This window comes from Nomascus leucogenys, chromosome 10 (assembly GCF_006542625.1).
Source record: "Nomascus leucogenys isolate Asia chromosome 10, Asia_NLE_v1, whole genome shotgun sequence".
NCBI lineage: Eukaryota > Metazoa > Chordata > Mammalia > Primates > Hylobatidae > Nomascus > Nomascus leucogenys.
The window spans coordinates 78,038,254-78,053,535 of NC_044390.1; the positions used below are offsets into that span (position 1 = coordinate 78,038,254).

General features: G+C 48.6%; 1 protein-coding gene across 1 annotated transcript; it reads right to left on the reverse strand.

Moving 5' to 3' along the window:
- Positions 1-1,041: 1,041 nt before the first annotated feature.
- On the reverse strand, positions 1,042-10,854 carry MYL2 (myosin light chain 2). Its single transcript, XM_004089437.3, has 7 exons — positions 10,787-10,854; positions 9,359-9,448; positions 5,969-6,044; positions 4,441-4,545; positions 3,501-3,579; positions 3,352-3,400; positions 1,042-1,395 (listed from the first exon to the last, which is right to left on the reverse strand). Exons 1-7 carry the CDS (start codon positions 10,787-10,789, stop codon positions 1,297-1,299), a joined length of 501 nt encoding a protein of 166 aa, XP_004089485.1. The 5' UTR covers positions 10,790-10,854; the 3' UTR covers positions 1,042-1,296.
- Between the last annotated feature and the right edge of the window lie 4,428 nt (positions 10,855-15,282).

Sequence of the window (15,282 nt, forward strand, 5' to 3'; positions counted from 1 at the left end):
CCTGTTCTGATGGAAGAGAGATGCGTATGCTCTTCTAGGATTGCTGAGGAGCTGGAAAAGGGGCAGGAGATGCTCTTAATTATTTTGCCACTGCTGAGAACAGAGCAATGTGACAGAAAACAGAGGCCTCCGCAGCCTCTGAGGGCACTGCCTGGGCTCCTGGATGCAATTGTGCCTGAAGCCCTTGGACTTCTTAGTTATTTGAACCTATTTCTTTTTTTTTTTTTTTTTTCCTTTTCTAAGAGACAGAGTCTCACTCTGCCACCCAGGCTGGAGTGCAGTTCACCACAGCCTCAACCTCCTGGGCTCAAGCGATCCTCCCACCTCAGCCTCCTGGGTAGCTGAGACTACAGGTGCACACCACCATGCCTGGCTATTTTTTTTTTTTTGTAGCGATTGGATCTCATTATGTTCCCTAGGCTGGTCTCAAACTTTTGGGCTCAAGTGATCCTCCTGCCTCAGCCTCTCAAAGTGCTGGCATCACAGGCGTAAGCCACCACACCTGGCCCTATTTGTTTCTTACATTGGGACTCTTGCAGCCATAATAGACCTGAATGCTTCAACCGTGACTGTGGTCACTCAAAATCAAGGGTCAACTCACATCCAGGCCTGGGACCCAGACAGTCAGAAGTCAGTACCACTCCCCCAGTTTGCTAGGGAAGTACAGACAACTTCTACTTTATCTGAAACTAGAAATCACCCTCTTAGGATTAGCAGGTGTGATTACTGTTGAACAAGCTATGTTCCTACCATGTGTCAGGCCGCTTCCTTCTTGTCACTGTCACTGGCAGGAGAGGCATTCCGATGGCATCCCAAGGGAAAGATGTCATGGAAACAAGGCCCTCTAAATGCTTGAGCTCTTTGGAAGAGAGGGCTTTGGTCATCCAGGTAACATTCCAGTAAAACGTGATCCTTGATAGAAACAGTTATGAGTGGCTGCAAAGGTCTACCTTAAATAAAGAGTCACCAAGATTCAATAATAATGACTGCAAGGCCGTCACTAGCTCATCTGCCTTTGCCTTCCTTACACAAGGCACTGTCTGTCAGAGAAATGTCATGACCAAATACACGACCTCCTGTTTATTGGAACATGGCCTCTGGATGGATTCCATCTGTAGGATGTGCGGCCACGAAGTATCCGTAGCCATCCAGGCTGCAAAGAAGATGGAGGTGGATAAATGGGCCAGCCACAAGGCTAACAGACAAGGTGGGGACAGAGGCGGTACTCGGGGGAGAGAGATGAGGTCAGGGACCACTCTGCAAAGACGAGCCCAGGGCGCAGCAGCGAGCCCCCTCCTAGTCCTTCTCTTCTCCGTGGGTGATGATGTGCACCAGGTTCTTGTAGTCCAAGTTGCCAGTCACGTCAGGGGGGAAGGCGGCGAACATCTGGTCAACCTGCAATGAGCCAGCGAGACGTGCTAAGGATGAGGGGAGGGGAACTGAGACGGAGGGTGGGGGGCTGTGGGCGGGGCCTGAGCAGACGGGTAGCCAGGGGGTGGGGGATGGGAACATGGGCCACTCAGAGGGTCCTCCTGGGAAGGACTTCCCCAGCTGCTGCAGGGCCCCTCGCCCAAGGTCATGCCCTTTCTGGGGCAGCCCACAGCCAGCAGATGGGATCGGTGTGGGGGTATAAAGGCATGGCCATTTCGCCCAACTCGGTACCTCTCAGGAGAACTGTCGAATGAGCTCCCTCCCTGGGGAGTCAGCGGTGCCGATCTTTGGACCTGAATCTTGGCTCAACTTCTTCCTTCATGCACTTTTCCTTCCTTGCCCTTCCCTGTTCTTCCTTTCTTGCCCTTCCCTGTTCTTCCTTCCCCTTCCCTGTTCTTCCTTTCTTGCCCTTCCCTGTTCTTCCTTCCCTGACCCCAAGGGCCCTCCCAAGTAAACATCATGCAGAGATGTCCCGGAAACCCAGCCTTCCACTGGGATCACAAACTCAAGAGTTCCAAGGGGCCAGGCAGCTTATGTAAGGGAGCGGGATAGGTCCTGTGGCTAAATGGAGACACGTGGCCATCTAAAAAGATGACATGAAGGTGGCCACAGGGGCCAGGGTGTCAGAAATCTAGATTTTTGTTTTTACACAAAATTTCCCCATTTAAAAAGCATTGGCTAGTTATTTAAAAAAAAAAAAAAAACATACTGGCTATTCATAGCTAGCACTTGTATTGCCCTCCCCACAAGTTCACACTTTCCCCACATTAACATGTCGAATCCTCGCAATCTCCTATGAGGTAGCTTCTATTATTATTCCCACTTTACAGATGAGGAAATTGAGGTGCAGTGAGGTTAAGGAGCTTGTTCAAAGCGCACAGCAGGTGGAAAGTGAAGGCAGCCCTTTTAGCTGCTTGAATTTTGGGGGAGGGGAAATCTACATACCATTTTTAGTAAAATGTGGAACTTGATGGAAACAGGCCCGTGAGGCTATGAGGGGAGCATTTAAAATCGACTCATTAAGGTTCACTAATAAGGTTGACGGCACCTCTGCTTGCTCATACAGAAGCTTTGGCAAATTAGCAAAAGGGCCCCCTTCTACCAAACTCACTACCGCACCACCTGAGTAAAAAAAAAAAATTATTACCAGACACTTTACTGCCAGTTCTGGAAAGCTTTTGCAACAAATATACAGTCTGATGACGTTTATGAAACTGACATCTAGAGGAGTTGTTCAGTGCACAACTCACATGACAGTATGTGGCGGCCCTTCATGCCACAATAATCTCATGCTCTAAGCAGGTCTCTATGCATCGTGAGGAAGGCAGAACCTGCAGTCACGTAGACCTAGGTTTGAATCTAGGTCCTGGCATTTACTATTAGTGTTGTTATTTTATTTTGTTTTTGAAACGGAGTCTTGCTCTGTTGCCCAGACTGGAGTGCAGTGGCGTGATCTTGGTTCATTGCAACCTCTGCCTCCCGAATTCAAGCGATTCTCGTGCCATGCCTCAGCCTCCTGAGTGGCTGGGAATACAGGAGTCCACCACCACGCCCAGCTAATTTTTGTATTTTTAGTAGACAGAGGGTTTCATCATGTTGGCCAGGCTGGTCTCAAACTCCTGGCCTCAAGTGATCCTCCTGCCTTGGCCTCCCAAAGTGCTGGGATTTCAGGTGTGATTGTTGTTATTTTAGATGAGTGACTTTACTTCCCTGGGTCTCAGTTTGCCCATCTGTAAAATGGCAGTTATGCTAGTCCCTACCTCATAGGGTGGCAGAGAATGAGGCCAGGGCTCAGAAGACCATAGCTGGTTCCCTGTCAGTGTGGGGTCAGGAGTGCTTTAGACGAGAAGGGGAGATGGAGCCCCCCGGAGGGAGAACCCAGGAGCTGGGGTACAGGGAGTGCTTGAAGGACCCCATTACCTCCTCCTTGGAAAACCTCTCTGCCTGCGTGGTCAGCATGTCCCGAACGCTGCAGAGAAAGGAAAGCAGGTGTTGGTGTCAGTTGTGTGTGTGTAGGGGGGCAGGGGGGCAAGCAGGGAACCCCCCTCCTCCCCACAGACCCCACTCACTAATCAGCCTTCAGCACCCCTTTGCCTTCAGGGTCAAACACTTTGAATGCGTTGAGAATGGTTTCCTCAGGGTCCGCTCCTGAAACAGAACACAGGGCTTACATGTACTGGGGGTGGCTGGGAACCACTGGCACCCCAGGCAGCAGGGCTCAAGTTCCCCCAGAGATGAAGGGGCCAGAGCAAGGCTGCTTTGCATGGTGGAAAAAGACCCTGCTTTCATCTGATCACTGAGCCTCTGTATTTTGAAAGAGAGGGCTGAGAACCCAAGGTCAAACATCATCTAGATTCGAAAGCCTGGGATTCGAATCTTAACCCTGGCACTTGCTAGCCGTGTGGCCTCAGACAAGTGACTTTCTGTCTCTTAGTCTCAGTTCCCCATCTGTAAATGGGATAAGAATAGAGCATACCTCCTAGTTGCTATTAAGTGGGGTAATGCGTATAAAGTGGTTAGCATGAGGTCTGACTTAGGTTAAGTCTTGGAGCAATGTTAGTTGCTGTGTTATTTTGTTTTGTTTTGTTTTGAGACAGAGTCTTACTTTGTTACCCAGGCTGGAGTGCAGTGGTACAATGTCAGCTCACTGTAACCTCTGCCATCCCGGTTCAAGGGATTCTCCTGCCTCAGCCTCCTGAGTACCTGGGACTACAGGTGCACACCACCATGCCCGCCTAATTTTTTTGTGTGTTTTTAGTAGAGATGGGGTTTCACCATGTTGGCCAGGCTGGTCTTGAACTCCTGACCTCAAGTGATCTGCCCTCTTCGGCCTCTGAAAGTGCTGGGATTACAGGCATCAGCCACTGCACCCAGCCAAGTTGCTGTTTATTTTTTTCCAATGGTGCTTTATCTCTTTTAAAGTTAACCATCTTCTGCCAGCCCCCCGGAAGAAACATAGACACACAAACACACACACACGCGCACACACACACACACACACGACCTTACCCTTAAGTTTCTCCCCAAACATTGTGAGGAACACAGTAAAGTTAATTGGACCTGGAGCCTCCTTGATCATTTCATCAATTTCTTCATTTTTCACGTTCACACGCCCTAGGGTAGGAAACACACACTCAGGGACTCCGAGCTGGGGGAGAAAGAGCCATTAGGACACTGCCATTGGCTCCTGGGATTCCACTTCAAGAAATCCAGTCAGAAATAATCAGAGATGGGGTGGATGGAGGCAAAGATGTTATGTGAGAAGATGTTCTTAACAGTGTTATTTATAATAACCAAATGACTGGAAGCAACCCTAACATCTGATGTGGGAAGGGGTTCGTTATTTATTTATTTTTCTTTGAGACAGGGTCTGGCTCTGTCACCCAGGCTGGAGTGCAGTGGTACAATCTCGACTCACTGTAACCTCCGCCTCCCAGGTTCAAGCGATTCTCGTGCCTCAGCCTCCCAAGTAGCTGGGATTGCAGGTGCATGCCACCGTGCCTGGCTAATTTTTGTAGTTTTTTGGAGAGACAGGGTTTTGTCATGTTGCCCAGGCCGGTCTCGAAGTCCTGGGCTCAAGTGATCCTCTGGTGTACGCCTCCCAAAGTGCTGGGATTACAGGTGTGAGCCACCATGCTGGCCAGTTCGTTATATTTAAAATAGTGTCTTCAGAACCTGGAACATTTGATGCAGATATTTTCACTATTCACTCAAATGGGAAAGGCTGGTGTTGTAAATTAGCCCTTCACAGTTGGAGGTGGGAGAGACAGATCAGGATCACCTGAGGGAACTTTTTCAAGTTAAACCTGCTGTAACCCACGCCTTGGAGGTTCTGATTTACCTGCTCTAGTCCTGCCACAAGCCTACCTTCGTGCAAATAAGAAAAATCTGTCACTTTTTAAGCCAATGTATGTTTTAAGTATAAAAAGCTACACTCACTACATATGTGAATAGTTCCGTGTAGAATTGTGCAGTGCGCAGTCTGCACAGCTGTGTATGGTTGCCCTGAGTTCTAAGGTCAGGAGTAAGTGGTGGTGGTGGGTAGCAGATTGGACATGTATATTTTGAAGAAACTCCATGTGCTCATGCTCACACTGTTGAGATGATACATTTTAGAAGATGAATTCAAAAGAGAATGATTCCAATAATTTAAAAAACTAAAACCCAAACCTAACAGACATGTCTAGAAAGACTTAGAGGAAAGAGACTGGAATGTTCACAGTGGAATATGACCTTCTGGGTGATGTCATTTTCTCCTTTATACTTTTCTGCATTTTTTCCCCATTTTCTGTTGTGAGCTGACATTGTATTCAAAATCACACAAAAAAGTTATTTCAAGAGAAAAAAGATATCTGAAGATACTCAAAGACTAAACACTTCTTTCCCATCCCCTGAAATTTGTCTTAAAGACCAGTTGTGGCAGAGTTGTTTCTTTGGGAAATGACACCATCTTGAGCTTTTCTGATGGTCCCACCTCCTGCTCCTCATGGATGTGAGATAAAGAGACCCTCATGCAGGGCTAGAGAGGGTGACATACCAAGGGCAGCAAAGGTGTCTCTCAGATCGTTCTTGTCGATGAAGCCATCCCTGTTCTGGTCCATGATAGTGAAGGCCTGTGGAAGGGAAGTGATTGGCAGCTCAGCCTGGGAGAAACTGGCAGAGTTGCCCAAGAGGTTGGGCCAAGGACTTGGCAGGAGTGGATTCTGGGATCTTCAAAGATCATTGTAGGACCTCAGATTAAAAGTCAACAATTGAAGATAATCCAACAGTTTCTTCAAAATGTCAGGCCTCGTGTTATCATATGACCCAGACATTCCACTGCTAGATATATACCCAAGAGAACTGAAAACATGTCCACATAAAAGCCTGTACACAAGGCTGGACACGGTGGCTCATGCCTGTAATCCCAGCACTTTGGGAGGCCTAGGCCGGTGGGTCACTTGAGGTCAGGAGCTCAAGACCAGCCTGGCCAACATGGTGAAACTCCGTCTCTATTAAAAATACAAAAATTAGCCAGGCATGGTGGCGCATGCCTGTAATCCTAGCTACTCAGGAGGCCAAGGCAGGAGAATTGCTTGAACCCAGGAGGCAGAGCTTGCAGTGAGCTGAGATCATGCCACTGCACTCCAACCAGGATGACAGAGCAAGACTCCATCTCGGAAAACAAAAACAAAAACAAAAAAAACCTGAACACAAATGTGTATAGCAGCATTGTTCACAGTAGCCCCAAACTGAAAATAACCTACATGTCCATCAACTGATGAATGGATAAACCAAATGTGGTCTGTCCATACAATGGAATATTATTCAGCCATAAAAAGGAGGGAAATTCCTACAAAGGTTACAACATGGACGAGCCTTAGAACATAAGAGAAAGAAGCCAGACACAAATACCACATATTGTATGATTCAATTTCTATGAAATGTCCAGAACAGGAAATTCATGGAGACAGAAAATGGATTAGCAGTTGCCAGGGAATAGTGGGAGAGGGAGGAGCAGGAAGTGACTGCTAATGGGTATGGGGTTTCTTTCTGGGGTGATGGAAATATTCTGAAAGTAGATAATGGTGATGGTTGCACAACTTTGTGAGTATACTGTAAACCACAAAACTGCACACTTAAAAGGTGAATTTTATGGTATGCAAATTATAACTCTATAAAGCTATTTATTTATTTATTTATTTTTGAGAAAGAGTCTTGCTATGTCACCCAGGCTGCAGTGCAGTGGTGCGATCTTGGCTCACTGTAACCTCCGCCTCCTGGGTTCAAGCAATTCTCCTGCCTCAGCCTTCCGAGTAGCTGGGAGTATAGACACGCACCACCAATGCCCAGCTTATTTTTGTTTAGTAGAGTCAGGGTTTCACCACGTTGGCCAGGCTGGTCTCAACTTCCTGACCTCAAGTGATCTGCCCACCTTGGCCTCCCAAAGTGCTGTGATTACAGGTGTAAGCCACTGTGCCTGGCCCATGATTCCTCATTTGTAAAATCCTTAGGGCATTTATAAAGTTCTGAGAATCTCCCTGTCAGCTGAGATAGATTACTGGTCCCATTTTATAGATAGGGCAGGCTAGGTAGTGGGGAGGCCAGATGAGACACCAGTTTTTAGCTTTTTTAAAAAAATAATAGCTTTAGGCCAGGTGCAGTGGCTCACGCCTGTAATCCCAGCACTTTGGAGACCAAGGCGGAAGGATCACTTGAGGCCGGGAGTTTGAGACCAGCCTGGCCAACACAGTGGAACCCTGTCTCTAGTAAAAATAGAAAAAAATTAGCCAGGCACGGTGGTGAGTACCTGTAATCCCATTTACTCAGACAAACAAACAAACAAACAAAACCAAATGGGGAATCCTGGCTACGTGTTTTGAGTTCTTTGCATCCCCTGCCCACACCTCCGGCAGCTGATGCCGGAGGCTGGGCAAAGAGGCGGGTGTAGCTTTCTCCCTGGAAGGCGACTATCTTAAGTTCAGATATGACAATTGTCTCAGGAATTTCTCTTTCCCTATGGGACACAGCATTCCTGCAATCTGAATGTTAGTGAGGACAAAAGGTACAACTGTTCATTTCCTGTTTGGAAGCCCCAAATGGTTTCCCCTTTGATATAAAGCACACTAGGGCAGGGTGTAGTGGCTCATGCCTGTAATCCCAGCACTTTGGGAGGTCAAGGCAGGAGAATTGCTTGAGCCCAGGAGTTTGAGACCAGCCTGGGCAACACAGGGGGACTCAATCTTTACAAAAATCACAAAAATTAGCTGGGCATGGTGGTGTGTACCTGTGGTCCCAGCTACTCAGGAGGCTGAGGTGGGAGGATTGATTAATCTGGGAGGTTGATGCTGCAGGGAGCTGTGGTTGTGCCATTGCACTCTAGCCTGGGTGACAGAGCGAGACTCTGTCACACACACAAAAAAAGAAAGCAGACTGGTCTCTTTAGCATCATTTTAGCATAGTTCCCTCTGGAAAGCCAGGTGGGAATGTGGACGAGTCAGTGTGAGCCCTCACGACAGCCGGAAAATGAATTCCGAGCCTGTCCTTCCAAGCCCATGTGCAGTTTGGCCTAATTGGTACTTGGGTTCTCTTCATAAGGTCCATTGCCATCGAATGTGATGGGGTTTCAAACGGGGCTAGTGGTTAATAATCAAAGACTGTAAAATTTAAAACTCAGAAGATACTGCTTTTCACCTCTCAGACTGGCAAAAAAAATTGTGACTATTAATACCCAGCGTTGATGGAAATGTGGGGAAAGGCACTCTCTTCTTGAGGCTGCTGGGCATAGGAATTAGTGCTGTGATTTTGGGGGGCAATTCGGACCAGCAGTTCTGCCTGTTTTTAGTTCTTTTGTTGTTGTTGTTGTTGTTGTTTTAAGTTCCTTTGACCCAGCAGTTCTGCTTTTAGGAATTTACCCCCGAGAAATAACCAGAGATATAAGCAAAGAGGTGTTATTTATAGTAGTAAAACATTATAAACAAATGTCATATTTAACCATAGGAAATGGTTTAAATACATGATAGGAAATGTTAATGGTGAATTTCTCAAAGAAAAAAATGCAGGTGTAATCAGTGGGCACAGAAGATTATAATTTTGTTTAATAAATATATACATAGATAACAAAAATGGTTTGAAGGGTATATACTAAAATGTTAACTGATTATCTCTGGGTAATAGAATTGTAGGTAGTTTTTATTTCCTTTTTTGTGCTTTTCTGAAAAATTTTCAGACATTTTTCAACAAGGAATATATTTTACTTTGATAATCAGTGAAGATATTAAAAATAGTTTCTTTTAAAAATTCACACATCCGTTCAGGCCAAATTTGGGATTGTTTGGAGGACAGAGGCATCTAATGAAAGGTCCCTGCTGGGAATATGGAACAAAGGGAAGGTTCTCCCTCACGGGTGGGATTCCATCCAGGCGGATGATTCAATAGCTGCACCCACCTCCTTAAATTCCTGGATTTGGGTCTGTTCGAACATGGAGAACACGTTGGAGTTGGCGCCCCCGGCTCTCTTCTTTGCTTTCTTAGGTGCCTGGAGAAAAAAAGCATCGATTAAAAGAGTGAGAGCCTGGGAGTCAAAAAACTAGGTCAGGCCCCTTCTCTGGGTGAGTTCATCTCTGTTGCAGGGCTCAGCTGCCCATCTGTGAAATGTGGGTACAGAATCCACACTCAGGTCTCAAAACGGTGACGCTGGAGGGAGCAAAGGACACGACATGAAGTTTCTCCAGAGCCCTCCGGTCCCAGTGGATCATAAGCGTTTGTGCATCTTGCAGTGGCTCCTTCACCAACTAGGAGAAGCCACAGGTGTGTCCCTGGGGATGGAGGCCACACCTACAGATCGCCCCTGCAGGATCCAGCCGCTTTTGTTCTGATGCATTTCACAAAAAGCTCGGTAATGCACAGAAGGAGAATTGATTGGAGGGAAAGAAAAAGTCAGGCTCGCTAAGCCATGATGAATGCCAAGATGAAATGACAGTTCTTCAAGGTGTTAAAACCCAACTGCGCCCCACACTCCACAATTTTCCCTTGATCCAAATGGCAGTAAAACCTCCTCTCTGAATGCTCTGTCCTTGCACCACGTCAACAGGGCAGAGAAGAGTGAGTTGACCTTTGTTCCCCACCCCACTCCTCTCTGACTTTCAATACCAGCAAATGCTTCAATACTCTACATATGTATTATTATTTAATTCTCATAACCACTCTGTCAAGTGGTTACTATTATTATCATCCCCATTTTACAGGGGAGGCAACTGAGGCTCAGAGAGTTTGGGTCACTTGCCCAAGATCACACAGCCACACACACACAGAAGGCAGAGCCGGAGTTGAACTTGGGCATTGAACTTGAGGAATTGAACTTGGGCATTCTGACTCCAGAGTTCCTGCCTCTAACCACTCTCCCTCCTGTGCTGACCCTGATATGGGGACTGCCCACTTCAGGAGGGGCACACCTAACCCAACAGCACAGAACGAAAGGTTTTAAATTTGCAAGTTCAAAAGGTGAAAACAAAAACATTCTTTTTCCCAGCTGCCTGAACAAGAGAAAAGAATTACAATTTGATCCTTAAAAGCGTTCAATCCCATTTTGCAAGCCCTGGGAGTTATTGATTCCTCGAGAGGTCAGTAGACAAGCCATAAAAAAGCCAACTCTCTTATTTTGTGTTTGTGAGTCCCCGGGAGCTGCTGTTATTTGTGGCCTATCGGGGCATTGATTGGGGTTCCTCTGTGCCCGCGCAGTCAACGGGGCTTTTTCCACAAGGGGCTGGAGGCTTTGAGAGCCGCCTTCCTCCGCCTCCGCCGTGGTCCCTTGCTTGTAGCGGCTTCCTCTCCTCGCCCACCCGGCATCATCACCTCCTGGAGCCCTTGTACTCACCATGGTGGAAAGGACCCAGCACTGCCTCCCGAGAAGAATTCCACACTCCGCCCAGCCCTCCGCAGCCCGGGAACAATAAATACTTCCTCCCCATGTTTAAAAATAACCCCATGACCGCTTTTGGCAGTCATAGGTGAGGCGGGCACCACCTAAGGCCCCCCCACCCCATGCCGTTCTTCTGAAGTAAGGGTGGCTCACTCGACACTGGGTGACACGTGAGCCCCCAAAAAGGCATTCAAGGTTAAAGAGGCAGTAGCTGGGTCATGGTCACGGGGAGAGATGCTGCGCGCTCTCTGCAGTGCTTGGGCCGGGGACACTTGTGCTTGTCAATTTTGAGAAAAAAAATGTCAGGGAGAGGAGACTGCTAAAATGCTCTGTTTTATCAGCCTGGATCTGGCCTCAGGGTCTTTGCACCTGTGTGCCCTCTACCTGGAATGCCTTTCTGTCAGTCATCGCACAGCTCCTTCCTTCACCTCCTTCCTTGCATCTTTGCTCAGCTGTCATCTCCTGAGTGAAGCCTCCCCGACCACCATCTTTAACCATGAAGGCTGGCACTGTTGCTCATGCCTGAAATCCCAGCACTGTGGGAGGCCAAGGCGGGAAGATTGCTTGAGCCTAGGAGTTTGAGACCAGCCTGGGTGACATAGGGAGATGCCTGTCTCTACGCAAAAGAAAAAAAATAGCTGCGCATGGTGGTGCATGCCTATAGTCTCAGCTATTCAGGAGGCTGGGACAGGAGGATCACTTGGGCCCGGGAGGTTGAGGCTGTGGTGAGCCATGATCACACCACTGCACTCCAGCCTGGGTGACAGAGCAAGACCCTGTCTCAAAACAAATAAATAACACAGCCATGCACCCCCTGCCCTCTGATCTCCCTTCTTTGTTTCTCTGCACAGCGTGAGGCAGTCCTGAACACTGCCCACAGTGCACTGACTCATTTTGTTCAGCGTCTGTGGAGCGTCAGCTCAGAGGGCAGGGATCACATTAGTTTCCCTCACCACCGACCATCTCCCCAGCTCCCAGCTCATGATGCACACAGCAGCAGCTCAAAAATGAATATTTGTTGACTGAAGAAATGACAAATCTCATTGACTGAGCACTGGCACGTGCCGGACCTATGTGCTCATGGCTCCCACACATAATTTTCCAACCACCCTAGAGGGTGAGGACCACCTCATCATCCATGCCCCCATTTTACAGATGAGGAAACAAAAGCTCAGAAAGGCGAAGTGAGCTGCCCAGGGTCACACAGTGATGGAGCTGGGCGTGGACCCCTCTGGAGGCCCCTTTGTCTCTCAGAATGCAAGGTGTTATTATATAATACTTTTACTCAAGACAGCTTTCCTGCTGGGTGCAGTGGCTTATACCTGAAATGCCAGCACTTTGAGAGGCTGAGGTGGGTGGATCGCTTGAGTCAGGAGTTCAAGACCACCCTGGCCAACATGATGGAACCCATCTCTACTGAAAATACAAAAATTAGCCAGGCGTGGTGGCACAGGCCTGTAGTCCCAGCTACTCAGGAGACTGAGGCAGGAGAATCACTTGAAGCCAAGAGGTGGAGGTTGCAGTGAGCCGAAATTGCACCATTGCACTCCAGCCCTCCAGCCTGTCTCAAAAAAAAAAAAAAAAAAAAAAAAAAGACACCTGTAATCCTAGCAATTTGGGATGCCAAGGTGGGTGGATCACCTGAGGTCAGGAGTTCAAGATCAGTCTGGCCAACATGACAAAACCCCATCTCTACTAAAAACACAAAAATTAGCTGGGCGTGCTGGCGCATGCCTGTAATCCCAGCTACTTGGGAGGCTGAGGCAGGAGGATTGCTTGAACCCGGGAGGCGGAGGTTGCAGTGCGCTGAGATCGAGCCATTGCACTCCAGCCTGGGCGACAGAGCAAGACTCCATCTCAAAAACAAAAACAAAAAAAACCCCAAACCAAACCAAAACAACAAAAGATGGCCATCCTCCTGTGCCCTTGAAGACAGCCTTGGGATTCAGGGAGAAAGAATTCGAGGCTTGGAATCATTGTGGTTATTTAGTGGCTGTGGGTGGCAGGCCTGAGTGCCAGAGGCCACACCTCTAAGAAGGAGAATGTCCCTTTGCCCTCCCAGTAGTGTGGGTGCAGGGCTGATGGCTGAACCAGCATTCATTCCCCTTAATCGAGCCCAGCGCAAAGCAACAAATTCCCTGCTCTTGAGGTGCATAAGTGCGAGGGGAAGATGGACAAGGAGAAAGTAAACAAATGCACAACCCAGACAGTTGCAGGCAGTGACGGATCTCATGCAGGGATGAGACAGAGGCATGGCAGTGGCCAGGTGACAGGCTCAGACAGGGGTGCAGGTGGGCTCCTCCAAGCAGAGTCTGCAAAGAGGGCTCCAGGCAGTGGGGACAGCACATGCCTCAAGGCAGGGAGAATTTGGAGGCTTTGAGGAACAGAAGGCCCCCTGGGGCTGGAGTTTTTCAGAACATAAAAAAAGAAATCAGTTTCTTATTGGGTTTTCTGGAGGGTAAAAGGAGGTGAGACCTGGCAAATGGTAGCTATCACTCACTCCCCTTCTCAGGTGGAAAAAAAATCTCAATTTGGGGGCACACAAACCCAAGGACCATTGATGGCTGTGACAAAAAAAAGGTGTGGGTTATTTTCTTCTCTGCAGTCACGCATGGATTAGAATTACCCAGGACACTCTTCTAACAGAGTCTTTAATAACAAAAGATGTGTTCATGTGCGTGTGTAAGCACATGTGTGCACAGACAAAAACACGTCTGCACATGCATACAGGCACACAGACATGTGCAGCGCACACATCAAGAGGAGCTTTTCTGTCCAAGGTTCTCTGACAACACCGGAATAAATGTTTCCCTAGCTAATAGGCACACCATGGATTTTCGTTAAAACCCTGTGTGAGCAGTCAGTAGCTCTAACTGGCCAAGCAAAAACGTTGTTGCAGCCACAGAAGATGTGGAGAGTGTATGATGGGGGTGAGAAGCCCCGCGGTGGGGATTAGGAAGGGCTGGGCCCCCAGAGGCGAGTGGGGGTGTGTGTCCCTGAGGGATACCTGTACAGCCAGGCCTCCAAAAGGGGTACTAGGGGAACCATTCTGGCTGGATAGCAAGAGGGGTTGTCAAACAGGGCACTCGCCCTCTCGGGCCTTAGTTTCCTCACCTGGAAAATGGAGATCACACACCTCCATAAGGCTGCTGGGAGGATTAAGTGAGATTGTGTCTAGGGATCTGGGAACATGGCGGCCTGAATGGGGCATGGAACCACATGGCTGCTGGGACGTGGAGCCCATGGGGTGTGGGTTAGGCCTTGGGGTCTGTTGAGAGAGCCAGAGATCCGAAGTCTCTCTCATCAATGGGTTGTGTTGCCCTGGGGAGCCCCCAAGACCAGGGACAAGGCTGTGGGATTGGAGAATCCAGGAAGGACTTGGGCATTGGCTCTGTGTAGACTTCAGGGGTTCCTTTCAGCATCAGCCTCAAGACCGCAGGGGCCGGGGAGGGAGCGAGTGGGCGGCTGGGGCTGCCGTGCCCTGCCCTCAAGGCTGGGTGGTGGAGGCCTCTTGCTGAGAAGCACATGGCCACAGGACCTGAGACCCCTGCCTTTTTGCTACCTGTAAGATTCCTACAGCTAATAAGTTTCCAGCAACCAGACCTGAGTCCCACTGAATAGAAGAGAAAAATAACTGCTCACTTGAAGCTGTCAGAAGCCAGAGTGAAGCACAGTGGGCCGATCCATCAGAATAGCAACTTCTAGAAAATCAGAAACCCAAGTGTATTTGTTTCTTATTGCTGCTATAAAAATACTACCGATTTGGTGGCTTAAAACAGCACTTCTTTTTCTTTTGAGACAGGGTCTCACCCTGTTGCCCAGACTGGAGTGCAATGACACAATCATAGCTCACTGCAGCCTCGAACTCCTAGGCTTAAGTGATCCTCCTCCTTTGGCCTCCCAAGTAGCTGGGACTATAGTCACGCACCATCATGCTTGGCTAATTAAAAAAAAACCTTTTAGTAGAGCCGGGGTCACATTATGTTGCCCAGGCTGGTCTTGAACTCCTGAGCTCAAGCCATCCTTCTGCCTCAGCCTGCCAAGGTGCTGGGATTACAGGCTTAAGCCACCACACCTGGCAACATATTTCTTACCTTGCAGTCACAAATAGGACTGTGTTCCTTCTGAAGCCTCCTGGGGAGAACCCAATTTTTGCCTTTTCTACCTTGGAGGATTCAGAGGTCGGAGCGATGTGGACCATGAAGCACGGAAGGAGGCGCCGACATTCCTTGTGGACCACGAGGTCCCCACATTCCTTGGTTCGTGGTCCACATCACTCCAACCTCTGAATCCAACCTCTCTGACTCCTCTGCTTCCATCCTTTTTTATGGGGGGCGGGGAGGACAGAGTCTCACTCTGTCACCTAGGCTGGAGTGCAGTGGCACGATCTCGGCTCACTGCAACCTCCGCCTTCTGGGTTCAAGCAATTCTCCTGCCTCAGGCTCCCGAGT

Bases quoted from the DNA above. Each gene is read 5' to 3' on its own strand.
- MYL2 (XM_004089437.3), bottom strand. The intron at 6,045-9,358 runs GTGGGTGCAGCT...TCCCTTCCACAG, and splicing joins AAATCCAGGAATTTAAGGAG to GCCTTCACTATCATGGACCA. The intron at 3,401-3,500 runs GTGAGTGGGGTC...CTTTCTCTGCAG, and splicing joins GGGGTGCTGAAGGCTGATTA to CGTTCGGGACATGCTGACCA.